General features: G+C 44.0%; 1 protein-coding gene across 4 annotated transcripts in view; it reads left to right on the top strand.

The window, feature by feature from the left end:
• LOC142303969 (protein shisa-like-1a) overlaps positions 1-23,200 on the top strand; it is a 42,493-nt gene extending 19,293 nt beyond the window's left edge. For 2 of the 4 annotated variants that reach the window (XM_075345894.1, XM_075345893.1), the window contains exons 2-4: positions 3,593-3,764; positions 14,436-14,649; positions 18,649-23,200. In XM_075345894.1, the coding sequence (XP_075202009.1) occupies positions 3,596-3,764; positions 14,436-14,649; positions 18,649-18,913 (648 nt within the window). In that variant the 5' untranslated portion in view covers positions 3,593-3,595 and the 3' untranslated portion in view covers positions 18,914-23,200. The remainder of the gene's footprint in view (positions 1-3,592; positions 3,765-14,435; positions 14,650-18,648) is intronic. The other 2 variants (XM_075345896.1, XM_075345895.1) reach the window with 1 other exon arrangement.
• The last annotated feature ends 204 nt before the right edge of the window (positions 23,201-23,404 follow it).

Here is a 23,404-nt window from a genome sequence, read left to right on the forward strand (position 1 = left end):
ATGTCAATTGTTTTTGCCATTTGGGTTTTGCAGTGCAAAGCTGAGTTTTTGACCAAAGTTCTGCAACAAAAAGGCTGCAGTTTGAACTGCATAGTGCGGACAAGAAACCCAAATTCCCATAGACTTTGCTTGAAAAGCAGAACACAACCATTTTGCCATTAAACAGCGCAGAAGAAAAAGCAGCAAAAAAGCAGGTAAAAAGCAGGTAAAAAGCAACGTGCGCACATACCCTTACAATGTGGACAGGTGCGTATCTGGATGGTGTATAAATATGAGACAAAAAAGGCATTTTTTAAGTATTAGTCATTTACATGACCTGAACAGGAATCAAATCAATGTGATAAAAATACCACAATACATACACACATCTTGATATGTATCAGATAAAAATGCATGTGCAAATATTTATAAAATACCGTATTTATAAAGAGAACATCATTTGTGTAAATAAAGGTCAATCATGAAAACTAATATATATATATATATATATATATATATATATATATATATATATATGCTAATGTTCAAAATAATTTAACTTAATTTATATAATTTTATTCATTTATATAGCGCTATTAATTCCACAGCGCTTTACATACATTGGCAACATTGTCCCCATGGGGGCTCACAATCTAGAGTTCCTAACTGTATGTCTTTCGAGTGTGGGAGGAAACCGGAGTACCCGGAGGAAACCCACGCAAACACAGGGAGAACATACAAACTCCTTGCAGATGTTGTCCTTGGTGGGATTTGAACCCAGGACCCCAGCGCTGCAAGACTGCAGTGCTAACCACTGAGCCACCATGCCGCCCTTCAGAGTAACCATTATTGGAAAAGGGGTATGGCTACCCATATGAAATCTCCCTCCCATGATGGACAGACATATGATAGATAAATAGATAGATAGATATGCCATAGCTGTAGAAAAATACATGAATTGCACATCCAAACATCATACATTGATCTAATATTTATATATCTGATCATGAGGTTCTTGGTTTAACATTCTGATTACACGGTGTGAAGACCAATGTCATGTCACGGCGAACCTCTGAGTGGGTCCCTAATCTATTTGAAGCCTTAACGCCTTCATGACTGAGGACGTACCCATACGTCCTAAATCATGAAGGGGTAATCACTGCCAGCTGTTGCGGTTAGCCTGCGGCGATCCCTGCACATGTTTGCTGATTAGTACAACAGACGTGTGTCTCGCAGGTGCAGGTGGATCCGCGCCTGTTAACCTCTTAAATTGCACAGTCAAAATGTGGCAGCGTGATTTAAAGGCCTGGAGCAAGTAACGCGCACTTACCATCGGAAGCCCCTCATCGTGATCACAGAGAGCCGATGGTTGTCATGATAGCACAGGGTCATGTTATGACTCCTGTGCTATTATGACTCACTTCCTGTAACAGCTGGCAGAGAGCTGGCTGTTACAGAAGATGAGCATTTCTCATGATCTGAGCTGTGCAGCTCTGATCAAGAGAAATGAATGAGTGATCAGACTGCTGATCCTTATAATCCCCTAGGGGAACTAGTAAATAAAAAAAGTAAAGAAAGAAAGTTTTAAAAAAAAATAAAAAAAAATAAAAGTTCAAAGTTCACCCCCCCAAATTAAAAGATTAAAAAATATACACACATTTGATATCGCCACGTTCAGAAACGCCCGATCTATCAACATTTAAAATCGATTAACCTGATCAGTAAATGGCGTAGCGGCAAAAAAATTCCAAAATGCCAAAATTTCACTGAGCCCCAGATCGCAAAAAATTAGAACGCTATGGGTCGCAGAACATGGCGCAGAAAGTGCACCACTTTTTTTGGACAAACTTCTGATTTTTTTTTAACCTCTTAGATAAAAGTAACCCTATACATATTTGGTGTCTACAAAACCGTACCAAATTGAGGAATCACAGTGACACATCAGTTTTACCATATAGAGAACACGGTGAATAAGATATCCCCAAAACAATCATGCAATTGCACTTTTTTGCTTTTTTTGCACTTGGAATTTTTTTGGCGTTTTTCAGCACACTATATGGTAAAACTTATGGGTTTTTTTAAAGTACAATTTGTCCCGCAAAAAAAAAAGCCCTTATATGGCAAGATTGACAGAAAAATAAAAAAGTTACGGCTCTTGGAAGAAGGGGAGCAAAAAACCCTGAAAAACGGAAAATCGCCCAGTGATGAAGGAGTTAAAGGTGTGGCGCAGCGTGCTAACCATCGCCATACCTCATAGCGCCCATGCTGCAAGGCTGAGCCCCCATGACTCCAGTCCACACTGCCCCACTGACACAAAACCACCACAACAATGGCCACCACACAGCACCAGGACCCTGTGAATGGAACTGGCCAACTCACCTTCCACAAGCTCCCAGCATGTGAACTGAGAGCAAAAAGGCAGAACCCCTCCTTATGGTCACACGCGGCATCTTTTTGTCAGTGCATATTGACTGCATCTTAAAACGCATCAAAAACAGAAAGCATTTTCACCGCGTTTTACCCAATGCGTTTTTTAATTCAAATCTATTTACTGGAAGGGCTCAAAAACGCAGTAAAAACGCAAAAAGAATTGACATGCTGCATCTCCAAAAACGCAGCCAAGATGCAGCCAAAAAAAGATGCACAGTGTGGACAGCAAAATAGAAATCTCATAGACTTTGCTGGAGGAAGGAAATTCAGGCATATAGGTGCATCTTTGTGACCTCAAAAATGCACCAAATATACAGCAAAAGATGCCCTGTGTGAACATAGCCTAAATACGCCTGTGCCAAATGGGAGGAGTGCTGGTTCAAGTAAAACAAAAAAACAGAAGTGGGACAGACCATGTAATGCAACATAGCTGGAGAAAAAGACATGGACTGCACATCCAATGCCGTTAGGCAAAAATTTAGATAGATAGATAATAGATGGATAGATATACGATAGATAAATAGAAAGATAGAGGGATAGATAGATGATAGATAAATGGATAGATAGATAGATAGATAGATAGATAGATAGATGAATAGATAGAGGGATAGATAAATGGGTAGGTAGATAGATCAATACATGATAGACGGATAGATACATGGATAGATAAATGGGTAGATAGAGGGATAGATAGATAATAGATAGATAGATAGATAGATAGATAGATAGATAGATGAAAGGATAGATAGAGGGATAGATAGATACATGATAGGTAGATAGAGGGATAGATAGATACATGATAGGTAGATAGAGGGATAGATACATAGATAGAGGGATAGATAGATACAAACATATAAACATTGATGTGTTTATAATTAAGTAGACTGACAGACTTACAGAGAGATTGTTAGATGGACAGACAGACATGCGTTAGATGCCGCCCTCTTTCTATAAGCGGATTGTGTGCTGCCCAGCGGTAGATCACTCATGTACCAGAATGAAATGTACTGTAATCCCTGAATGGTGAACTGCCAGGTAACTAATGCTGCTGGAATAAAAGGCGCCCAGAAGAGTTCTAACAGACTATTGCTTTTAAAAGAGGAACTAATTGGACTGGAACAATAAAATGTATTTGCTCATGTGGCAAGCCTTAATGGCATTTGTTCTCTGTTTATTGTCACAGGTAATGGATGCAAAAGATAATGTTGCTTGCGGTTTCTTTGTATCTCTCTTCCCACCCCACTGCTCTGGCAAACAATGTCCACAGCACACAGGAACTCCTGAGAAGATGAAGGGGCTGCATTCAGCTAACCTGCTTCGCTTGACTGTGCTGCTCCTCAATTATCTCTGGAAAGGTATCTGCTGATTTCCCTCCTCCTCTTTGTACTGAAACATTTTTTACAATTTGACTACACAAGAGAATCGCTGACGCTGGTTCTGCCATTATCAGATCTGGTTTCGTACCCCCATGTATTCAGATCTTTGACGTCATACGTAGCTGTAATGCTGAGATGTTATTTAACTTGCCTTCTCACTTTCTTTTGGTTAGAAGACTGAGACAAGAAGAGGCTCTAGGGAGGAATAATCGGGGTGACTGTAGGAGAAAAAGAGACTTAGGGAACCAGCCATCAGGATTTTCATATATAAAGTAAAGCCAGTGCTATACTGGTGCTAGGATGCTGAATGTAAGCATAGCTTTTGTTATGAGATTGGATGTTTATTTCAGAAATATGTGCAAGTAAAGTTCCAGCAATGCACTACTCTTTGATTGACAGGTGCAACAGGAAGGAAATATGTGGGTCAGGTCTTGCTATCTATTCCCGCCCCTGTCTGCCTGGCCTTCCTCCTCCTGTCGCTGTCATAGACGTTTATTTCAGAATAGACAGACAGAGGCGGAAATAAATAGCAAGACCCGACCCACATATTACCTTCCTGTTGCACCTGTCAATCAAATATCAGTGCATTGCTGGAACTTTACTTGCACATATTTCTGAAATAAACCTCCAATCTCAGTGCAAAAGCTATGTTTACATTCAGCATCCTAGCGTCATTAAAGCACTGGCTTTACTTTATATATGAGAATCCTTCTAGTTGGTTCCCACCACCAGCGCAGGATCAGCCTCCTAGAACAGCTTCCTATTATGCTTGTATAGCAAATAGACTAAGTAATTTGTTTTGCAATAAAACCCATAGGCCCCGATTTACCAAGACTAGTATTTTTCATGATGGTTTTGAGGAGGTGGTGAGGAGTGCAAGGCACCGGGTTCATTAGGAGGAGCACCACTTAATGGAGTAGGCGAGTTGGTTAGTGGTGTGCGACTCCATGTGTGCCTCACCACACCACAGTCAGAGACTTGAATAAGATTTGTGGCGTAAAGAACATCACCATCGCTTATCATAAATTTGAGGATCCGGGGTTGCCAGGCCCCTATCTTGCCCCAATGTTGAAGCTGAGCAAAAAAAAAAGAGAAAAGAAGAAAAGTCGCACAATTTTTGTGCAACCTCACGTTGATCAAAAATGATGAAACTTTTCAAAGCTTTTTACGCCGGTTTTCTGGCATACAAACTTTGATGAATCAGGGCCATAGTCTAATATCACCACACATCATATAAAATTGCCTGATTAGTCACAGGGGCTGCATCTCATCCAGGAACAGACGAAGAGGCATGAATGATGTCTGAGAAGTCCCTGATTGCCTCCTCCCCATTGCTTGAAATGTCACTCGTGTGTGAGCTGTCTTCTCGGGGATGCAGTCGGAAACTGACGATCATATTCCTGATTTTGCACACGGATCCCACAGTTCACATACATGAATGATACTTCGGGGGAGTTGGGCGGGGACTTGCTGAGGAATCTGTCTCAGATCTTTGGGCGTGATTACTGCTTCTCCGTTTCTGGATGAGGTGCAGCCTCTGTGACTAGTCAATATACTTTATATTTGATGCTCATCAATGAGAAAATACATATGTTGCAAAATTGCTTTTCTGTAATAAGGGCATGATAGGAAGCTTTTCTAGGAGGCTGATAAAGTTCTGTTGGGGAATTTCGGAGTTAAACTATCAAGGCTTAAGAAGGTATAAAATGAGACTGAGCTGTCACTCTCCTGGGGCGCAGCACTGCCTCTCACGGCTTCTCCTGTAACTGTGTACAAGCTGCAAGGGTGACATCATGTTTACAGCACTGCAGACAATCACTGAGCTCAGAGGCCCTCCCAATGGAGGTGCCACAAGCTCCTGTACTAATATATTGGCTGCAAAGCTGTTAATATGACATCACTACTGCAGCTTGTACACAATCACCCAAGCAGCGGCAGGAGGCAGAGCAGGAAAAATTGAGTAACAGCTTAGGGGTCTTTTTGCCTTCCTGAGCCTCTAGAGTTATACTCTTTGAAAGTGGAAACCCCCTTTAAATCCTGCTGATACATTTTCTTTCAATATCTGCTAGAACTGTATGACCCTACAGGGAGCCGCACTGGGGGAAGGACACTAATTGCTGTTTGCTTATTGTGTGCTTAACTGTTCTATATATTTTCTGTAATTATGTAAATCTATGCCAGACCTATGTATACCTTGTCAGTACATCAGTCACATGGCAGGTCCAGGACACACGCTATTATATGCCTGCGGTGTTTGCTTCCTTTTAATATCATTTAATAATTAGTCTTTGCAGACTAAGGTATTTTTTCCATAATAAAGATAATGAGGGATGGGCTGTTCATTAGCAAGGCATAAGCATAGCTACTAATTAATGATATAATACCCTGGCCGGTGCTCTCTATAAATTACCTGTGAATATGTTCAGATAAGGAAATTCATTTCTATTAATTGGGTACTGAAGGCCACAGCAGGTCTCAGCGGTGATGGGACTACTCAGGTTACTGTGAGATGTTTGGGGGATACTATAAGGTGCTTCCTGCAGTCTATAACAGGTGGGTTCTCCTTTGTGTATAAGATCTTCAATGCCTCTACCATGATGTGTATTGTCTAAAGCTGGCCATACATCATCAGTACCAGACAGCTATTCTTCCTGATATCCTCCAATGCACATGCATGCGCGATTAAGGTGAGTGTCTGTGTGTTTTACTATTGATAGGCGAGTAAAGCTACAGCCGGACACCCTTGTCCCCAAGATACCTGTGACCATGGCGTATCTCCCTTTAAGGAAAAGTATCGGCATTACATTTCACCATTCCTGATCCTTCTTTCCCATGAAATTATGTTTTGGGGAGAATCAGGAGTCCCAAACACATAAAAGTGTTGGCTGGTCCAAAATTGTGGCTTCAACTGACTTTTGTCTTATGTATGTGATGGGGAAGGGCGTTCCATATTTTGATATCAAACCCTTAGTATCAGGGGTGGACTTATCATTGGTGCAACCTGTGCGGCCGCACTGGAGCCCAAGATTTAAGGGGGCCCATTTCTACTTCCAAAGCAGGTGCACTTTTATGAACTCTTGGCCTTCAAAGGGCCCAAATATTCTTCTTGCACAGGGGCCCTTTTCTGTGTCTGCCAGTGGTTAGGATAGTAGTTTTTCCATGAACATCATTGATATATAAAATTAAATTTCTTCAATCGACCTATTTGATAACACCGACTATGTTGGATTTTTAATTCCCCTACATCCTATCTGCTACTAAGTTTTAAGTGTAGATTTTCCTTCTAGCATTGCATTAGTTTTGGAAAATACGCAGTTAATAAAACATATAATTCACAGATTTCTGTGTTAATAAAGTTTTCTCAAAGCCAAATTCTACGACATATCAAAAACAAAATAGCTTTTTTTAAAATATGACGTATCAAAAAAAGTCATAAACCACAACGTGAAACAAAACTAGATAAAAATACATCCAAACTAATTTAATAGTATCAAAAATTTGTAGGAAGGTATGGACACCAGGCCATGGGGGCTCTGCACTCCGACACCAAAAAGAGTCTGTGTGTGTGGATCACTTAGGGCGGGGTGTATGGCATTTACTATTCTCTTCAAGGTGGTGTCCATCACCCCAGAGCTGATTCCCATCGTAGACACAGTAGTGAAAAACTTGACACAGGAGATCTTTTGGCAACCATAACTTGAATAGTTTATGTTACTTCTCACTGATATTAGAGACATGGCATCACTCCTACGATTCTGCTATATTTGTTCTTTGGGGTACTCCCTCTCGGCCTATCCCCACTATCTTAGACCTCCCTTCTGCAAGCTGCCGGGCCTGTGCCTCCGTTCCCCCACACTAGTCTCACCGCTGTCCACTTCTTTGACCTGATGGCTCTTTAGTCGTTTGACTCTCTAAGCCCGTTCAGGTGAGCTGTAGGCTCCGGACCTTACAAGGATCCCTCTGGCTCCCTGACCGGCGTCTTTAGTCTTCAAACTCTCGTGCAGTACTACTATCAGCTTTCTCTATTACCAGGACGTGACTCTCTGCTCAACACTAGTTCCACCCCCCAGTGAGCTGAACCTGACAACTGTTTCTATTACTAACAAAATCTATCCACATAACATTCCTATGCTTTACATTAATTCTTAAAAATGACATCCTAAACCTTTACTTCACACTACATCCTACATAACATGCTCCACTCTGCAATGACTGACTAATACAAATGGTTAACACATTTACAGCACATAATACATTAACCTTTACATTGTAGGGGACTCGACCACCTCCTACAAACACTCACCAAATACGCATTGTGGGCACACAGTCCTTAGCCTTCTTCAATTTGATTTCTCCTTATCCTTACATTATTGCCTGTATCTGGCTGTCAGCTGTCACCATTGTAAGAAAATCATAAAACATCTTCTCCAATCTTTGTTACCAGGTTCCTCTCTGTCATTTTTATTAATTAAATACATGTGGATATAGGAGCAGATACAATAGAAGTGGCTGTTTTGTAAAATATACAGAGTTGTTTTCGTAAAAACAGACCCAAGGCCACATGTGATAAAACGTATTCGACTCAAAACCTAAACAGGTCCATCTTTTAGTGGTAACATGGAGCGGTTTTACGTTAAAATGCATAGTATTCCTTAATAGACATGATAGGGGTTTAGCAATGTGGGGTCATTCATGTCAAATTCATTTCCACTCCAACAGCAGTGATTATCGGAAACTGAGAACAGTCACCACAGATCATGTACTGTAGCAATTATCTCCGGATGTGATCCAAATTAGCCTGATTGTGCTAACATTGTTGGCATGTAAACATGGGGAATATTGACAAGCCTCTATGGAGTGTCTCGGAAATTTCCGTAATGGTGACCGAAGTATATAAATGTACCAATATTCAGTCTTACTTGTTTCTTTATAACTGTTCTAAAGATTTTCACTTTAGAAATGGCACTGAGAATCTGCATGTATTTTATATTCAGCTTATAAATGAGAATTTCCCTTTCTACATTGCACCATGCAGTTTTGGATTGCCAGTCACATTCATTTAAAGATGATGAGAAAAATGCCCTGCTTTTGATCTCAAATTAGCTTAAATCTAATGGTTGAGAAGAACAGAGCAGTAATTGTGATATTCATGAATCTATCTGTGGAGCACGGTTCTATACGGTGATGCAGAGTTGGAGGTCCATGGTTCAGGTCATTGGGACACAATGGGGATTAAGGGCAACACGTTATGGCACCAGACCTCTAATTATTGGGAACAGAACAATAGCAATGGTGACGCATGAGCAATGTGAGCTTTAGCGTCTCTTACATGTACGTGTATTGGCCTGCTGTGTAGATGTGTAGCCCCTTTTCGATGCCCAGCGATTGGAGTTATTAGCTAGATGGCAACTTACAGCCTTATTACTTCTTGAAAACCATTAATAGACAAATATGGCATCATTACTATACCAATAGTTGTGTCTGATTACAATGTACATGATTTATATATATTTGGCCGGCTGTGTGAGCTCTCTGACTTTTACTTCCACTTCCACCTCTTTGAACACATGATAGTTATGTGAAACATTGATAATCTGCTCCAATGTGTCCACATGAAGAGTACAGACTGTTCTAAACAGCATCATTATTAGCCTAAAACTGGATTAGGCTTAATCCATCTTGATAATCACTCATAAGGAAACACTTAATACTGTCATTTCAGGTACCTTTTTGGAATAGGTTATCCTGACTGTCAAAACCTAGAGAATAATACAATAATACTATTCATGGCCATTATATGATATGTATACAGCATTTTCACAAGTATTTTCCTTAATAGGCTTTATTTCTAATTTCTTGTTCTCTCTAATCTGGTATAGAATAGAGATGAGCGAACCCGAACTGTAAAGCTGGGTTCACACTAAGCGACAGCGACAACGACGTCGCTGTTACGTCACCTTTTTCGGTGACATAACAGCGACCTTGTAAGTCGCTGTTATGATCGCTGCTTAGCTGTCAAACACAGCAGAAGCAGCGATCATAACGTCGCTGTGCTACATGTGCAGAGAGCAGGGAGCCGCGCTTAGCGCTGGCTCCTTGCTCTCCTAGGTACAGTATACATCGGATTAATTAACCCGATGTGTGCTGCAGCTACATGTCAAAGTGCAGAGAGCAGGGAGCCGCGCTTAGCGCTGGCTCCTTGCTCTCCTAGGTACAATACACATCGGGTTAATTAACCCGATGTGTGCTGCAGCTACATGTCACAGTGCAGAGAGCAGGGAGCCGCGCGCACTGCTTAGCGCTGGCTCCTTGCTCTCCTTGCTACAGTATACATCGGGTTAATTACCTGATGTGTACTGCAGCCACATGTGCACAGAGCAGGAGCCGGCGCTGGCAGCAAGAGCGGAGGCTGGTAACGAAGGTAAATATCGGGTAACCAGGGAAAGGTCTTCCCTTGGTTACCCGATGTTTACGCTGGTTACAGCTTACCGCAGCTGCCAGACGCCGGCTCCTGCTCCCTGCTCGCTTCATTTCGTCGCTCTCTCACTGTCACACACAGCGATGTGTGTGTCACAGCGGGAGAGTGACGACCAAAAAATGAAGCTGGACATTCAGCAACGACCGGCGACCTCACAGCAGGGGCCAGGTCGTTGCTGGATGTCACACACAGCGACAGCGACGGGACGTCGCTGCAACGTCACAGAAAATGGTGACGTAGCAGCGACGTCGTTGTCGTTGTCGCTGTGTGTGACACCAGCTTAAAGTTCAGGGTTCGCACTGAAGAATGGGTGTCCAGGTCTCGAACCCAAAAGGTCTTTACTGCAGCTGACTTCAGTTGTTGCTTGTTTGTGGGTCTTTCTGCCTTAAGCGTTGTCTTAAGCATTTGAAATTAATTCTCTATAGGCTTGAGATCTATTGATTGACTCAGCCACTGGAGAATATTTCCCTTTTTTACCTTACAAAAAAACTCCTGGATTACTTTTGTAGTTTTTTTTTGGACCATTATCCTTCTCTACTGTGAAGTGTCAGTCAATCAACCTTGCTTAATTTGGTTGAATCTAAGCAGAAAGTATCACCCTGAACACTTCAGAATTCATCTGGCTGCTTCTGTCTTCAGTCACATCATCAATCTATACTAGTGACCCAATGCCAGTGGAAGCCATGCATGCACTGCTCCCACCATATTTTACGGAGGATGTGGTATGTTTTGGATGCTTTGGATCATGAGCCGTTCCAAGGTTTCTTCATACTTTGCTCTTCCCATCATTCTGGTTACAGGTTAATCTTAGTTTCGTCTGTCTAAAGATTGCTTTTCTAGAACTAAACTGGCTTCTTTAGATTTTTTTTTTGCAAAGTCTAATCTGGCCTTTTTGTTTTTAAGGTTTATGGTTTGCACCTTGTGGTGAACCCTCTGTATTTGCTCTCATGAAGTCTTCTCTTTATGATAGGCTTAGATACTGAAACACCTACTTTCTGGACAGTGCTCTTCACATAGGTGAAGGGTGTTAAGGGGTTTTCCTTCACCATGAAAAGGATTCTGCCTGCAATCATCCACCACTGTTATCTTCCATAGACGTCCAGGACTTTGTGAATATAGCAATCTGTTGATTTGGTCACGCCTAACATTTCCGCTTTCTTTCTGATGGATTTCTTTTTTCCAGCCTAATGGTGGTCTGTTTCTTTTCCATTAAGAGCTTCTTTGACCGCATCTTATGGGTTCACAGCAACAGATTCCAACTGCAAATGCCATACCTAGAATCAGCTCCAGAACGTTTCCTGCTTAATTGATGATGGATTAGCAAGGGAACAGCCCTTGCAGCCAATTAAAGAGCTTTAGAGATAATTGTCAAATTACTTTTGGGCTTTTGAAAAAGAGGAAGCTACAGGTTAAAGATTTGTAATTCCTAAGCTTTTACTCGGTAATGCTTCCAAGTGACAGCTGAGGCCAATGCCTGGTTGTGGTGGAAATGTGATTATTGGAGGTAACATATCATTGCATAGGATTTTCAGGGACCACAGCAATGGTAGGGAAGGAGTGTAGGACGATATACCATGTAATTAATGGTTCTTTTTACCCCATTTCCTGCAACTAGGAAGCGTAATTCTGAACAAATCTTTTATAAAGACATCCAGTGAAAAAGATCTGTACAGAGTGCATATAAGTTATTGGGAACATTTAAAGTCCCATTCCAGTGGGGGTTTTTATTTCATGTTATCAATTAATATCAGTAATGAAAGTACAGTTCATGCATTAAATTACTTACCAATCAGTTTTCTCCCGGCATGTTACTGCAGTTGTGACTGGCTGCCTCATACCATGCACAGTTCCTCTCTGACTGCAAGTCTATGAAAGTCTTGTTCTGAGTCTAAAGGGTGCTTTACACGCTGCGACATCGCTACCGATATATCGTCGGGGTCACATCATTAGTGACGCATATCCGGCGCCGGTAGCGACATCGCAGCGTGTGACACCAAGGAACGACGATCAACGATCGCAAAATCGTTCAAAAACGGTGATCGTTGACACGTCGCTCTTTTCCTTAATATCGCTGCTGCTACAGGTACGATGTTGTTCGTCGTTCCTGCGGTATCACACATCGCTATGTGTGACACCGCAGGAACAACGAACATCTCCTTACCTGAGTCCACTGGCAATGCGGAAGGAAGCAGGTGGGTGGGATGTTACGTCCCGCTCATCTCCGCCCGTCCTATTCTATTGGCCGGCCGCTTAGTGACGCCGCATTGACGTCACTATGACGCCGAACGCACCTCCCCCTTGAGGGAGGGATTGTTCGGCGGTCACAGCGACGACGCTAACAAGGTATGTGCGTGTGACGCTGCCGTAGCGATAATGTTCGCTACGGCAGCGAGCACCAAATGTCGCACGAACGACGGGGGCGGGTGCTATCGTGCTCAACATCGCTAGCAATCGCTCATCTCCGCCCGTCCTATTCTATTGGCCGGCCTCTTAGTGACGCCGCATTGACGTCACTATGACGCCAAACGCACCTCCCCCTTGAGGGAGGGATTGTTCGGCGGTCACAGCGACGACGCTAACAAGGTATGTGCGTGTGACGCTGCCGTAGCGATAATGTTCGCTACGGCAGCGAGCACCAAATGTCGCACGAACGACGGGGGCGGGTGCTATCGTGCTCAACATCGCTAGCAATCGCTAGTGTGGCGCCCTGGACTAGCCAGGTCATCACAGGTAACAACACACACACACCCCCACCCCCAGCAGTTCACAGCAGTCATCCCCAGTGAGACCTGATTTCTTCCCTCGGGTTCAGACAGACACACCAGGTGGGCGGAGTTAAGCAGATAGGCACGCCCACCGAGGAGTCTAGCTGGCCTGAGGCAGGAAACAAGGGCAGACAAGTCCAGGCAGAGGAAGAGAGAGGAAGTCTGCAGAGAGGCAGACGCAGACTGGGGCCTAGGTTGGAGCCTAGGGCCCTCGTGTAGCCAGCCAGGCAGACGGTAGTGGCCGTCTGCGGGAGCTGGGAAGATAGTCTTGGTGGAACCGTAGGTAGCCGGGACAGGGTGGTGGCCCTTCCGGTACCGAACCGGGGAACCAGCTGGAAACCGGAGCACAGTAACAGGACTCACAATACCAACCCGGGGTCAGGGGAAAAACACTGCAGCTGGCTGCGGGACCCGTCCATCCAGACGTTTGTTTTACCAAAAACTTTGCATTCAATTGTGGCTCAGTGAGTACTACCGTGCCATCCGGCACCGCGCTGCGGAGTACAAGCGACCCTGCACCGTGCCCGACCCGGCCTCCCCGTCACCTCACCGGGCCCCGGGACCACCAACCCCCCTACCCACGGAGGGGAGAGAAACATCCCAGCTGCTCCCTGCCATCGCTCCCGGGATCCCCGTCAACAGCAGCGGTGGTGCCCCAACCTCACCACAAACCGTGGGTGGCGTCACGGACCAAATCCCCCAAACCACACTACCCCCTTTCACTCACGGGCGAGGAGCGCCGCTCGAGTCCCCGGATCCGGCCCACCGCTCGAGCCACCGAGCAGCCAGCCGCAGCGCCGGACCCGAGCATGGTGAGCGCAGCGCCCTCCCCGCCCGCGACACTAGCAATCGCTAGCGATGTCGCAGCTTGTCAAGCACCCTTTACAGACATTGAGAAAGTGACTTATGGTCACATAGAAGACACAGCTGCAATCACGTAATCCAGGACAGGACCATAGCGATGCTGGAAATAGCAGAAGACAGTGACCCGTAAGTAATCGCATCCACTGAACATTCATTACTGATATTTAACTGGTAGTAAACTAAAAAAAAACAATAAAAAACTTCTGTTACTAAAAGGCCAAAAAATTTTAAGCAATGCGTGATTCACATCAATAGCATTTTGGTTAAAGTGATGAGTAATATTTGTAGCATAGCGGAAAAAAAATGCAGCACTTGTTTCCACAGAAAATGAGAAAATGGCAGAGGTCCATAGAAGAAATAAAAAATAGATAAGATACAAACTAGAAGTAGATAGATGGATCCCCATTAAATGCTGTCTATACAATTAGTATAATAACTTGTGACCTTTACTAAAGGCTAAATCAATGAAAGAATACCAATATAATGATAGTGGGTCTTAATTAAGTACCTTTGAGTAATAACCAATCTTCATCTGTCTTCTAGCTTCGACTGTTAATGTGCGCACTTGTGAGGGTTACCCGGGGCGGGGTGACGTGTATCATTCAGGTTTTCACTGTCCACGACTAAGTGACTCCCAAGAACATATGTACTGCTGCTGGCCGGGAAACGAATCCTTGAAGTACTGCTGTATGCAAGACGAGTTTGAATCCGTGATGAAAGTAAACCTGTCAGAGAAACTCGCCACGTACATCTACAGGTATGTCCAGAATACACCATTACATTCTGGGGTGATTGTAAAGTAACTATAGTGGAGATGTAATCTGCAATATACATAGGCCAGTATAGGCAATGTGACAACTTGAGGTTTTGCCAGCAGGGCCTTGGTGTCAAAGGCTCCAGGCTCACAAAATGAGCATATTAGGTGCAGATAGGTGGTCTGAAACTGCTTTCACAACCGCAATTGTTGAAAAAAAATCAAATCAAATAATGTATAGTACATGGTTAAAGGGGTAGTTGACTATTCTGCAATAGTGACCACATCTATGTAAAACTGATAGGGAAGGCTTTTTCTAAATACCTTGATCAGCCAATTCTGTCTCTGAGCAGCGCTCTCAAGGTCCGCTCATCCCATTAAGTGACCCCCGTACTCCATGACTTCTGGGATCCGGTGATGTCACGTCAACTTCCAGTTGACCTGACATCACCGCGGCCAGCCCCAATCTCCCTGAGTGACTGGGATGTGGGTGGCATTTCAAAGGTCATCACAGCCCAGCACCGCTCCTGCTTGCGGCACTCTGCAGTGAAGGAGAGTGCGCGTGAGATGCTGCGCTGTGACCAGCGGTGAAATGCTGCCCACAGCCCAATAACTCAAAAAAACTGGGGCCAGCCTCGGTGGTGTCAGGTTAACGGAACCTGACATCAGTGGATCCTAGAGGTCACAGAGCCTGGGGATGGTCAGTTCATGGGGATGAGAGGACCGCAATAGCGCCGCTCACAGGCAGAATTGGCTGATCAAGGTATTTAGAAAAAGCCTATCAGTTTTACATAGATGTGGCCACTATTGCAGAGTAGTGAACCACCCCTTTAAGTAATTACATGGTATGGTTGACAAAAAAAGACAAATGGCCATCACGATCAGCCGAGGGATAAGAGAGGTCGTTGAACAGATTCCCTTATATTTGATCATCTACAAGACTCTCAAAAATACGCCAGTGATGATTTGTAGCCTCCAAAGTCTTTTTTTGAGGATCAGCAATATAAATAGATTACTGCAGGTAACAGTTGATTGTGTGGGTGTCAGGTGTCTGATCCCCACCAATCTGATATACAGTCATGGCCAAAAGATTTGAGAATGACACCAAAATTATATTTTCGCATGATCTATTGCCCTCTGGTTTTTAATTGTGTTTGTCTGATGTTTACATCACATACAGAAATATAATTGCAATCATATTATGAGTACCAAAAGGTTATATTGACAGTTAGAATGAGTTAATGCAGCAAGTCAATATTTGCAATGTTGACCCGTCTTCTTCAGGACCTCTGCAATTCTCCCTGGCATGCTCTCAATCAACTTCTGGACCAAATCCTGACTGATAGCTGTCCATTCTTGCATAAGCAATGCTTGCATTTTGCCAGAATTTGTTGGTTTTTGTTTGTCCACCCGTTTCTTGATGATTGCCCACAAGTTCTCAATGGGATTAAGATCTGGGGAGTTTCCAGGCCATGGACCCAAAATCTCTATGTTTTGTTCCATGAGCCATTTAGTGATCACCTTTGCTTTATGGCTAGGTGCTCCATCATGCTGGAAAAGGCATTGTTCGGCGCCAAACTGCTCTTGGACAGTTGGGAGAAGTTGCTCTTGGAGGACATTCTGGTACCATTCTTTATTCATGGCTGTGTTTTTAGGCAAGACTGTGAGTGAGCCGATTCCCTTGGCTGAGAAGCAACCCCACACATGAATCGTTTCAGGATGCTTAACAGTTGGCATGAGACAAGACTAGTGGTAGCGCTCACCTCTCCTTCTCCTAATAAGCTGTTTTCCAGATGTCCCAAACAATCGAAAAGGGGATTCATCTGAGAAAATGACTTTACCCCAGTCCTCAGCAGTCCACTCCCTGTACCTTTTGCAGAATATCAGTCGGTCCCTGATGTTTTTTCTGAAGAGCAGTGGCTTCTTTGCTGCCCTCCTTGAAACCAGGCCTTGCTCAAGCAGTCTCCGCCTCACAGTGCGTGCAGAAGCACTCACACTAGCCTGCTGCCATTGCTGAGCTAGCTCGGCACTGCTGGTAGTCTGATCCCGCAGCTGAAACAGTTTTAAGATACGGTCCTGGCGTTTGCTGGTCCTTCTTGGGCGCCCTGGAGCCTTTTTGGCAACAATGGAAGCTCTCTCCTTGAAGTTCTTGATGATGCGATAGATTGTTGACTGAGGTGCAATCTTTGTAGCTGCGATACTCTTCCCTGTTAGGCCATTTTTGTGCAGAGCAATGATGGCTGCACGTGTTTCTTTAGAGATAACCATGGTTAACTGAAGAGAAACAATGATACCAAGCACCAGCCTCCTTTTAAAGTGTCCAGTGGTGTCATTCTTACTTAATCATGACTGATTGATCGCCAGCCCTGTCCTCATCAACACCCACACCTGTGTTAATGGAACAATCACTAAAACAATGTTAGCTGCTCCTTTTAAGGCGGAAATGCAATGATGTTGAAATATGTTTTGGGGGTTAAAGTTCATTTTCTTAGCCAATATTGACTTTGCAAGTAATTGCTGTTAAGTTGATCACTCTTTATGACATTCTGGAGTATATGCAAATTGCCATTAAAAAAACGTAAGCAGTAGACTTTGTAAAAATAAATATTTGTAGCATTCTCAAAACTTTTGGCCATGACTGTAGATGACCTATCCTAAGGATAGCTTGTCAGTATCAAAGTAGTGGACAACCCCTGTTGAAAGAAAGTAGATTTCACAGCCAGTTTATATATATATTCATATATATAAATTGACTTTTGTGTTTATAAATATATTTGAAAATTGATTTGAGGTTATTTGAAAGTTAATTTTACGTAAGATATTAATTTATGTGAACTGTAATACTAAAGAAATCCTGGCATGCATTAGATATGCTCTATAGTAGCAGCAGGCAGATATCCATATGTGACTGTGACCCATGAAGTTGGGCACCATTGGTATTTGTCATAAGAACATCCAGTAAAGTGTGAACATGAAAACATAACAGCAAATTACTGTATTTTTCGTTTTACAAGACGCACTGGATTATAAGAGACACCCCAAATTTGGAGAAAAATAAAGTAAAAAAAAAATATGGGGTTCGTTTTTTAAGCCAGTAGTGTCTTACTGGGGAAGGGGGGATGGCAGCAGAGGTCACAGGAGGTAGTGGCGGTGCTGGAGTACGGCGATGCTGCAGGCGGTGCATAGGAGAGCCCAGATGCTGACTGCATTCTGAAACGCTGTGCTGGGGCTGTGGGCCCTGCTCTGTCCTGGGACTGCGGGCGCTATTCCGTGCTGGGGCAGCGGGCGCTGCTCTGTGCTGGGGCAGCGGGCGCTGTTCTGTGCTGGGGCAGCGGGCGCTGCTCTGTGCTGGGGCAGCGGGCGCTGTTCTGTGCTTGTGCTCGCTGCGGAAGGTGAGGCACAGACCATTTTGAAGATGGTGCTGCAGGCTTCAAAGAAATGGAGGCCGCAGTTGGCGCGTGTGCAGATTGTGTTATCAGCTCAATGACAATCCGAGATCTCATCTGCGCATGCGCCACCTGCAGGCGCCATTTTTCTTAAGTCCGCTGCTGGGACGTCAATGAATGGAATGCGGCGCGTATGCTGATGTGAGCTTGAGTCTAGCGCTCCATCTGCGCACACGCCGACTCTGGGAGACATTATTTGAAGCCCTCACCGCCGACATCTTCAGAATGGCCCGTGCTTGACTGCCCGCTGCACAGAACCTCACTGCCTGCCACACAGAACTGAACAGAACAGCGCTGTGTGCCACACAGAGCCGCGCCCACAGCCCAGGCACTGAGCAGCGCAGCATTGCCCTTGCCTCCTGTGACCCCTCTCCACCACCCCCCGGTAACCTACATTCAGATTGAGACCCATCCCTCATTTTCCTCCCAAATTTTTGGGAGGAAAAGTGCTTCTTATAATCCGGAAAATACGGTAATATGTTGTACTGTGTAGAACACAGAACTGTGATCAGACATATTTCCATCTGAGGTCATTGATTTGTTTGTCGTTTTGTAGGAGTCCTCTTCCTCTGCTCGGCATTGGCTTCTATGGACTACTGATCCTTTCCTTGATGATTGTAGATTTTATCTATTACTACAGACTCAATAAGACAGCTTTCTACAACATGCTGAGTCACACGTGGATTGGGAAGCATCTTATTCTTCCTATGTTCCAGAGAAGCCTGGGAAACAATATTCAGCAAAGGAACAAAGGTGTAACCGCAAGAATGACAGCAGATGCCAGACACGAGGAGCACAGACCTTTAGAAGGCAATGTGTGAGGATGATGCGGGGGCGGATTGACAATGGATGTTACTCCGCTCACTATAAACAAAGGATACATATTTCTCGATATGACAATCAGCAGCTTTATGAGGACAACATTTCCATTAATTCTGTCACAGTAAGCTATTGGATGCACACCTGTCAGATGAATGTAGAGAATCTGCTCTAAGAATCTACGACATACGTGTTTAGCCAACAGTGCTAAACGGCACAGCATATAAAGCCCACCCGCTTACACTGTACTAAGTAAAATACTGTTACTTAGTGCTAAGAAATTGCATAATTGATGTTTTTGTATTGCATCAATTATGCATTTTATCCTCTACATAGCACAATGTTAACAAACTGGAAATGGTAGGACGCAGTATTTCATTCTTTCATTGTTTCAAATCTTGTTTTGTAAACGACCAAAGCGTAAAAAGCACAAAAGAAGCTTAGTGAAATGCATGAAATGATAATGGCGAGGGTTCACTACAGAGATGTGATAAGGGGCTGCATACACGTTTCTGTTGTGCTAGCTATCTCCTGGACCCTGGTGGTCACTTAAAATATTGAGAAGACCAAATTGAGTTCACATAAACTATTTAAAAGAGTTTTATGCAGCCACTAAAGGCTACTGACAGTGTAACCTATTTAACCTATTGTAAGTGCCTCTGTTGTCAGATTATGTAATGTGAACTGCATACATTATTAAATAGCTCTCTTAAATCCATGTCCAAATGGCTGTATAATCCTGATATTAAAATTAGCATCTTAATAGACCGACTATAGAATAGAAGAGCTCATGTATTCAGTCTCCACCCACCCAGCCTGACTGACAGCTGCAGCATGCACTGAGCAGTGTGAGATCTCAGCAACAGCAAAGAGGAGAGACACTGAGGGGCTGTCAATCACACTGGGTGGATGGAGATTCAGCAGCAGAGAAGGAGAGACACTGAGGGGCTGTCAATCACACTGGGTGGATAGAGATTCAGAAGCAGAGGAGCAAAGACACTAAGTGGCTGTCAGTCACAGTAGGTGGGCCGAGATTCAGAAGCAGCAGAGATACTGAGGAGCTGTCAATGAGGCTAGGTGGATTGTACAGCCATTCTGACATGGATATTCAAAGTAAGGTCATCAGAGCAATATTTAATGTTGTATGGAAATTAGTATTTGGAAATCTAACAATAGATCCACTTTAATCTGTATCTTACAATCTCTCATTTATGTTGATTACCAATTATAAAAAAAGTTTTTACTTTTATCTTACATTTTTAAATGTACCCATTTTTTTACAATAATTTAATATGAAGAATAATGTCAAAAGGGAAACTGTCTCTCAAATCATGCTGGCCAAACCGCGGTTTAAAGATCTTGTCAGGACTATAAGCAGGTCCAGCACATTCTTGGCTGACTTCTTCTCGTACTGCTCTGGCTGATAGACAGGTTTCCTCCATGTGTGTACATCAGGAGAGACCTGTCAATCACCTGGTGCAGTGCAAGGAGAAGCCAGCTGAGAAAGCATCAGGCAAGTCTCATCTTTGCCTGTAGTCCCCAGTGGCTCAGTGGTTAGCACGAGAATAACATCTGCAAGGAGTTTATATGTTCTCCCCGTGTTTCTGTGGGTTTCCTCCAGGAACTCCATTTTCATCACAGACTCCAAAAACATACTAATAGGAAATTGTGAGCCCCAATGGTGACAGTGATGATGCCTGTAAAGCGATGTGGAAGTAATTGCGCTGTCAAAGCAAGTAAAATAAAGTGTCCAACTAGCTCTTCAATCTATGATTTCTTTGGCAGCAATTGTGCCAAAATCATGACTCAAGTAACAGGTTCCCTTTAAAGTAAAGGTTAAAGAGGTTTTCCACTATGAATGTGACCCCCTTTCTTTTATCCTTAAGGTCCAGTCACACTAAGCAACTTACCAGCGATCCCAACAACGATGGGGATCGCTGGTAAGTTGCTAGGAGGTTGCTGGTGAGATGTCACACTGCGACGCTCCAGCGATCCCACCAGCAACCTGACCTTGCAGGGATCGCTGGAGCGTGGCTACACGAGTTGCTGGTGAGCTCACCAGCAACCAGTGACCAACCCCCAGCGCCGCGTGGAAGATGCTGCGCTTGGTAACTAAGGTAAATATCGGGTAACCAACCCGATATTTACCTTGGTTACCAGTGCACGGAGCTACACGTGCAGAGAACAGGGAGCAGCGCACACTGAGCCCTGGCTCCCTGCTCTCCTAGTTACAGCACACATCGGGTTAATTACCCGATGTGTGCTGCAGCTAAATGTGCACAGAGCAGGGAGCAGCGCACAATGCTTAGCGCTGGCTCCCTGCTCTCCTAGTTACAGCACACATCGGGTTAATTACCCGATGTGTGCTGCAGCTAAATGTGCACAGAGCAGGGAGCAGCGCACAATGCTTAGCGCTGGCTCCCTGCTCTCCTAGTTACAGCACACAGGGGGTTAATTACCCGATGTGTGCTGCAGCTAAATGTGCACAGAGCAGGGAGCAGCGCACAATGCTTAGCGCTGGCTCCCTGCTCTCCTAGTTACAGCACACATCGGGTTAATTACCCGATGTGTGCTGCAGCTAAATGTGCACAGAGCAGGGAGCAGCGCACAATGCTTAGCGCTGGCTCCCTGCTCTCCTAGTTACAGCACACAGGGGGTTAATTACCCGATGTGTGCTGCAGCTAAATGTGCACAGAGCAGGGAGCAGCGCACACTGCTTAGCGCTGGCTCCTTGCTCTCCTAGCTACAGCACACAGGGGGTTAATTAACCCGATGTGTCCTGCAGCTACATGTGCACAGAGCAGGAGCCGGCACTGACAGTGAGAGCGGCGGAGGCTGGTAACAAAGGTAAATATCGGGTAACCAAGGACAGGGCTTCTTGGTTACCCGATGTTTACATTGGTTACCAGCCTCAGCAGAAGCCGGCTCCTGCTGCCTGCACATTTAGTTGTTGCTGTCTCGCTGTCACACACAGCGATCTGTGCTTCACAGCGGGACAGCAACAACTAAAAAATGGCCCAGGACATTCAGCAACAACCAACGACCTCACAGCAGGGGCCGGGTTGTTGCTGGATGTCACACACAGCGACATCACTAGCAACATCGCTGTTACGTCACAAAAGTTGTTCGTTAGCAGCGATGTTGCTAGCGATGTTGCTTAGTGTGACGGGGCCTTTACTCTCCCTAACTAACTCTTTCCTACTATACTGATGCTATCTACTCTGCTCTCTAACAGGTTTGTAAATACCTTTATTGTTGTTGTAGGTTTTATTGTTCTGGCTGCAGACCGGAATCGGACCAACAGAGCAAGGCACGTCACTGGTGGGGCGGGGCTACGTCTCTATGAGTGGCCAGATCACACTTCACCCTCCTCGCAGCCCCCACCAGTGAGCTTGTTAGAGATAAGCTTACAGGAGCAGAGTAGATAACAGAAGTATATTAGGAAAGTGTTAGTTAGAGAGAGTTAGGATAAAAGAAAAGGGGTCACATTAATAGTGGAAAACCTCTTTAACTTTTAGACATATTTTGCAATATATGTGTAGCTTATAAACAAGGAAACATGCAATATTTTGTTCACTGCCAATTCATTTTGGGCTTTGGGATCAGGGTTTACAGCAAATAATATCAATACACAAGTGGATACAATATCAGGTATAGTACCATACTGCTAATGTTGGGAGAAGGGACCAATCGGTCGCTCCTGTCCGTGCCTTACAGCAGCTCAGAATGTTCACAAGGCACAATCACTGGGTCATTTTATGAAGATAGATGCTTTGTAACCTTCTCATAGATTAATATTTCCCAGCTTAGTGCAAAGCCATTGCGGTGAAAGAGTATAGAAACCTTGTAATGCGATGCATATCGCCTAATAGAATCCAAAGGTAGGGAAATGTGCCCTCAACAACCTTAATTTTTCTTGTCATTCCTAGAGAGGACCGTACATCTCTCAGAAGAGGCGGCTCATCAAAAAAGACTAAAATTCCATAACTTTACTAATTAATTGAAGGATATTTGATATTTATGTTTGTTAATGATACAGCACAGCAGGTAAACTGCAGGAATGGGAGCTGAAAATGAAGTAAGCACAGCCCTGGGAGCAATATGCCACCTGCTGCTAAATCATTTACTGATCCTCATTCCAGGTGTAACATAGGCCTGGAGCCTTGTTCCCACGTAACTGAGGCAGGGGCACTTCAGAATTGGTAAACATGCCATTTTGTGTTTTCTAGCAATAACCACTGTAAACTAATTTATGAATTTCAATATTGATACGGATCATAATAAAATGAAAAAAAAACCAAAAACTTGTATGAAGTTGTGGCTCTTTATGTATTGATACATCTTGTGTTTTCAACATAGCAAATCCAATTCATGAAAACAATTATTCCAAAATTCTGTCTTAAAAGCTTTGAAAAGTTAAAAAAAAATTGTGAAATTTAGAGTTCTGCAAAAGTGTTGCGACTATAGGTGTTTCCACACAAGTTTAGCCCAGC

Source organism: Anomaloglossus baeobatrachus, chromosome 4 (assembly GCF_048569485.1).
Source record: "Anomaloglossus baeobatrachus isolate aAnoBae1 chromosome 4, aAnoBae1.hap1, whole genome shotgun sequence".
Lineage (NCBI taxonomy): Eukaryota > Metazoa > Chordata > Amphibia > Anura > Aromobatidae > Anomaloglossus > Anomaloglossus baeobatrachus.